The sequence below is a fragment of the Lotus japonicus genome, chromosome 4, assembly GCF_012489685.1.
Source record: "Lotus japonicus ecotype B-129 chromosome 4, LjGifu_v1.2".
NCBI lineage: Eukaryota > Viridiplantae > Streptophyta > Magnoliopsida > Fabales > Fabaceae > Lotus > Lotus japonicus.
Window position 1 is genome coordinate 79479478 of NC_080044.1, and position 5284 is coordinate 79484761.

Genomic DNA, 5284 nt, shown 5'->3' on the forward strand with positions numbered 1-5284 from the left:
TCCACTAATCCGGTTAACTAGAAGGTTAAGAGTTCTATTGTAAGGTTTTATTACTACATTTCAATTTATTTTGAAAAAATGTTCAAAATGAAGCATTCAAGGGAATCTTACCATGTTAAAGAGCAAATAGTTTCCATTCATCATAATTACTTATGATTGTAAATATTTCTACAATATATTCTAAAACCTGAATCAATTCCGTAGAAAAGCTTATGTGAGTAGTTTTTAGATTTCAGAATTGATTTTGAAGATAAATTTATTTTATTTTATTTTGAAAGGTAAGGATTTTGAAGATTTTGAAGATAAATTAGTTGAGCTAAAATGTTGTAGTGAATTATCCATGTGCATGATAAAATGACAAAGGATGCACCGATGCAGTGGTTACACACTCAGATGCATATGATATAATCATGCACGTTATTGGAAATGCAAGGAGAAAACGTCCGCATGATGGTAGTAATCAATGGATACATTGTCATCAACCTTTTAGACGTTGTAATAAAAGAATGACACAATCTTCCGAAGCCACCATTAACACAAACTTATGTATAAATATATAATTGCCGTATACGTCTTTACACAGGAACGCTGAAAATAGAAGGGTTTTTTGTTCAAGCAGTTGTTGATTTCTGTAGTTCAAGGGGTGATTGATGAATTGAGGATAAGCATCTCCAACTTACAAACTGTCTTCACAATATGGAACAAGAACAGACGACCTTCTTGGGAGAATCATCAACCTTCTTTTCTGTAATGGAAAAGAGAAATGCAAATATCAAATCATGTAATTTATTAAACCTTCAAATCTAAGGTACAGTAAGACACATGAAAAAGTTAAAAGAAGTTTTCAAAGTCTAAAATATGCTCTTAGAATTGGGGTTAGACCTAACTCTACCTCAAAAGCTAGCTTTGATGGGAGGATTGCTCTACCCATTATAAGGAATACTTAACACATGCTTCGTATGTGATAGAGGACTCCCCACCCCAGTCTAACCAAGGCATCTCCTTCAGCCAGTATTATATTCACAATTTCATGTCAGCGTCCACCAAACAAAAATTAAGCAACACACCCACCTGTGGGTTTGAATCCCAAGTGTGGCGGTGTCCTACTGCCCATACGTGTAACCAAACAACATGCATAAAATGCACTAATACTAAGCTTAGCTATATGGATAATTGGCATGAAAATCGATCTACAAACTGCAATGTCATTAAGACAAATTGTTTGGTGGTTGTGGATGACAAACAATGCAGCTTATGAAGTAAATACAATAGATATTTATGCAGAGCATGGAGGCCTGTGCCATGCATAGAAAAAGAATCTGACACTCAAGGCATTGGATCTCTCCTCTTTAACATGCTGGTTGACATCCATTATAGGGATCTTAAGTTTTGAACCTAGAAAATAAAGCATATCCGCTTTCTTTACCACCTAAACCAAACATGGGCAAGTCTTCTTCTCTTAAAGACAAAAATACAATATTGCCTAACTAGTAAAACACTCTCCATTTCTATCATACAATTTGAGTCTACAAAACTTGGGTAGACTACAAAAATAAATTTCATGCATCATAATTTTATTTTGAATTAGAGAAGTGCTAGTAAACATACTCTGTAACACAATTTTTTCAATGCACTATTATTGTGTGAAATTCAAGTATGTCCCACCATATAAGGAGTGAGACCAGCATGATTTAGTAGATTACACATAAATGTTTACCAAATATGAGAGTGTTAGGAAGTATGGTGGCAGCACTGCTCATTAAACTATTATCAAAATCTCGGTGCCACACATCAATTATATACTTCAAATCATATGGCTTATCTGAAAAAGATAAAAAAACTTAAAAATCATTATGTCAATTACTAATTGGTTTAGTCTACGAAGTCCGCACAAGAATCTCTCTCCATCAAATGGGTGTTGGGCAGAACCTATGCCTACCAAAACCAGTAAGATGAATGTCTTACAAAAAAGTACCAAAAGCCTATCAGTCACAAGCACCATATAGCTTTTAGCTTTCAGTAACACATGAAATGTTTATTCAACTGCTCATATTAACTTGATCCTGCAAGCCAGTTCTACTTCATCTATTTCAATAAGAGTGACTGAAATAGTCAAAGGTTTCTTAAATCACTCTACTTACTATCACATAATAGCAAGCCAAAGTCATCATGCAGATTCAGCTGCTAAGACATGGAAGTTGCTTCGAACATGAGCTCCCGTTAATTTTCATACCAAGTAATAATAAATAGCAAAACCTTAAAAAAGCTGACTATCAAAGTCACATGTATTTGCAATAGAAAGAAGTCCATGGAACTTACCAGCTTTAGATTTTGCTAGAGATGGCTGTACAACAACATGCATGATAACACCCCCTGCAGTCTCACCAAATGGGACTTTACACTGACCAACAGTCTTGTTGTTTTCCAAGATTTTACCAGAACTAATCAATTTCACTTCATTTGCTGACTTTGGTATGACTGTCTTACCTACATTACGGGAAGAAGTACAACTAATAAAATTAAAGAACATAGAAGAGAATATGAACATACCCTGTCCTCAAAGTTGTAAAAAGGAGCCCAAGAAACTACATGAATAATAATCATAACAAGTTGATTGAATCATCAAATGCTGAAATTATGATACAGAGTTAACAATCATCAAAAGACGATTAATATTCAACGTCACCAAGTTACTACTCTGCTTAGTTATCAATCTGCTTTTTAGATAAGAAACGTCACTAAATTTGTTTACTAGAGCCAAAATTTTCCTTTCGGAGAGTTTGACCATAACTTTCTAAAGTAATGCTTCTTTATCTAATGTTAAGATGATTATATTTAAAATAATTTTCATATGTTAAGTGACCTTCAATCATATCAAGACCACATGCGAACAAGATCCTGAATCATTTTATAGATTCACAGTAACAAAGTTGACACAGAAATTAGGGGGAAATCACTTGTACTCCATTTGTTCTGAGAAGGCATCAGAAAAAAGAAGTAACTTGTTATAACATTAGGGTTCTTACGGTTATAGGAATCTTATTATGTCAGGAGTGTTATTGCTTTGGACTTGTACTAGTTGTACTAGTACTTCTTGAATTAGATTATCAACATAAATAGGAGTGTTGTGTTTTGTATCATACATACCTTTCAATACCTGTGAAATATATTAATTTTCTTTTTTCCACTCTTCCTCTACAAATAAAACATGGCATCAATGCGGTATGATCCTCCATGACTACAATCACAATTTCCATTTTTGAGTTCCTAAAAATCCAGAACTCCCTTTCTCTCCCATGTGATATTTTTCTAGTGACGATCTCCTTGTTGGCCATAACCGCCAAAATCTTAGTTTTCCCTTCTACTTATGGCTTCCACACTGCTTTCCAGTCAACATTAGGGGTCGTGTTCACATTCCTAGTATGCTATTCCTCGTCACCATTGCTGCCAGATCTAGTTATTAACATTCCGGGTCTCTACTCAATATACCGGCTACACCATTAAAATCAGATCTTGCTGATCTGTCCGGACTTGCCCACGTATGTGGTAGTGCATTCCAACCCTCCTTTACTCATGACCACAACCAGTCCAGATTTCCTTGCGTTGACTTTTCTGGCCAGCCCCTGGCCTTGGTTGCTGGCCTCAGCCACCCTACCACCAGAGTTACCCTTGCCTGTTTTGAAATTCCCAACCTTATGTGGAATTGGTTACCATGTTCAAGCCGTTTGTTTCTTATTCTTGCATGGAACACTATATTGCCCTTTCTCTGGCTCTGATCCCATAAATTTGGTTTAAATTTGCTCTGTGCAAAGATTAGCTTATTCCTTATGTCAACATAACTCCACTATATAACTCCTAGATATATAGTTGGCTTCAGCGAAGCAAGAGATTTCATGAAAAAAATTCTGGTAATATCAATATTGAGACATGAACTGACATCCAAGTCCTTTACCACTATTAATGAGGACCAGTGTTGTCAAATCGCGATGGCGGACAATCGCGGTGAGCCAAAAATCTGCTATTTCGGCCGCTAGTAGCGGCGAATAGCGCGCTATAGTGGGCAATAGCGGCGTCGCGATTAGCCAAAAATCCGCTACGCTATAGCGACGCTACGCCGCTATAGCCTCTATTTGGTAACACTATGAGGACAATAGAAGGACAGCAGAAGTACGGCAATAATTACACTTATTTAGAAAAGTTTTAAACAAAACCAAGTGAAGCACGCCAGTTCGCCTGTACGAGTGAAAAAATCTACTGGAAATACTCATTCGTCAGTCTTCACACATAAATTAACCCACATTCAAGTCCATCAAACTAACATACAAATCAAAATAAAAAAAAGAAAAGGTCAGAGTTTCTGCCACTTTGATAAAAAATAATTGTTGGCAATGTTCGACTGTGCAGTTATGGAAAAATGCAGCCGAAACCTAAGCTGGACTTCACTTGCCTTCGACGACACAATTCAGATCTTAATTGACATATGAAAACTATAAGTTTTCAGTAAAAAAACTACCGATTCTGAACTTAAAAACTTTTCTAGCATAAAAAAAAAGGATAAAATGTTTCCCAGAACAATTAAAGAAAAGATCAAATAGCACTCCAGAACACAACTCTACAAACTTGGAGAATCACTCACATACAGCCAAACTCAGAAGGAGCTAAAAACTTTGGCCAACCCAAAGATACATACATACATAAATCCAACCCTCCAAACCAAACTAGCAGCTGAATATTCTCAAAGACAAAATTGACCAATCCATAATCAATCAAAACAAAGAGAACAAGTAAACAAGCAAGAAATTGAAATTGAATTGAACAAAATGGTAGAGAGAGAGTAACCTTTGGGCCAATCAGAGACAACCCTTTGCTTAAGCATGTCGACGGTGGCGGCGGAGGAGTACCTGAAAGGCCCGATATCGGAGCCATCGTACAACCTAAACTTGATGTCAACCAAGTCCTCTTCCGGCATTTGAATTCACCTTTGCTTCTCCTTCTTCTCCTCTTCCTTTCTCAACCAAACCCTAACCCTCTTCACTTCACGATTCCTGAAATTCCCAAATCAATTCGATTCCATCACAAAGATCTGCAATCCCAATAGCAATAAAAACAAAGAGAATTTGAACACTTACAAGTTACAACGAGCTTTCAACTTGATCAGAGTGAAACCATTTTCAGGTTTTGACTTGGCTTTTATTCCTCTTTGCTTCTTTTTCTTCTTCTGCTTCTTCTGTTGGTGAACACCCTCAACTCATCAACAACCAAAAGAATAATCAATCAATTAATT

At 36.3% G+C, this 5284-nt stretch overlaps 1 protein-coding gene across 1 annotated transcript; it reads right to left on the bottom strand.

Moving 5' to 3' along the window:
* Window positions 1-400: 400 nt before the first annotated feature.
* Window positions 401-5284, bottom strand: LOC130712039 (membrane-anchored ubiquitin-fold protein 3). Its single transcript, XM_057561864.1, has 4 exons — window positions 5130-5284; window positions 4840-5045; window positions 2320-2487; window positions 401-745 (listed from the first exon to the last, which is right to left on the bottom strand). The coding sequence occupies exons 2-4, from the start codon at window positions 4967-4969 to the stop codon at window positions 690-692; spliced, it is 354 nt and encodes a 117-aa protein (XP_057417847.1). The 5' UTR covers window positions 4970-5045; window positions 5130-5284; the 3' UTR covers window positions 401-689.

Excerpts from the sequence above, each read along its gene's own strand:
- LOC130712039 (XM_057561864.1), bottom strand. The coding sequence starts at position 4,969 with ATGCCGGAAGAGGACTTGGTTGACATCAAGTTTAGGTTGTACGATGGC. Across the intron at positions 2,488-4,839 it reads TGTCTCTGATTGGCCCAAAG|GTAAGACAGTCATACCAAAG; the intron begins GTTACTCTCTCT and ends CCCGTAATGTAG. Across the intron at positions 746-2,319 it reads TCTAGCAAAATCTAAAGCTG|AAAAGAAGGTTGATGATTCT; the intron begins GTAAGTTCCATG and ends TTTCCATTACAG.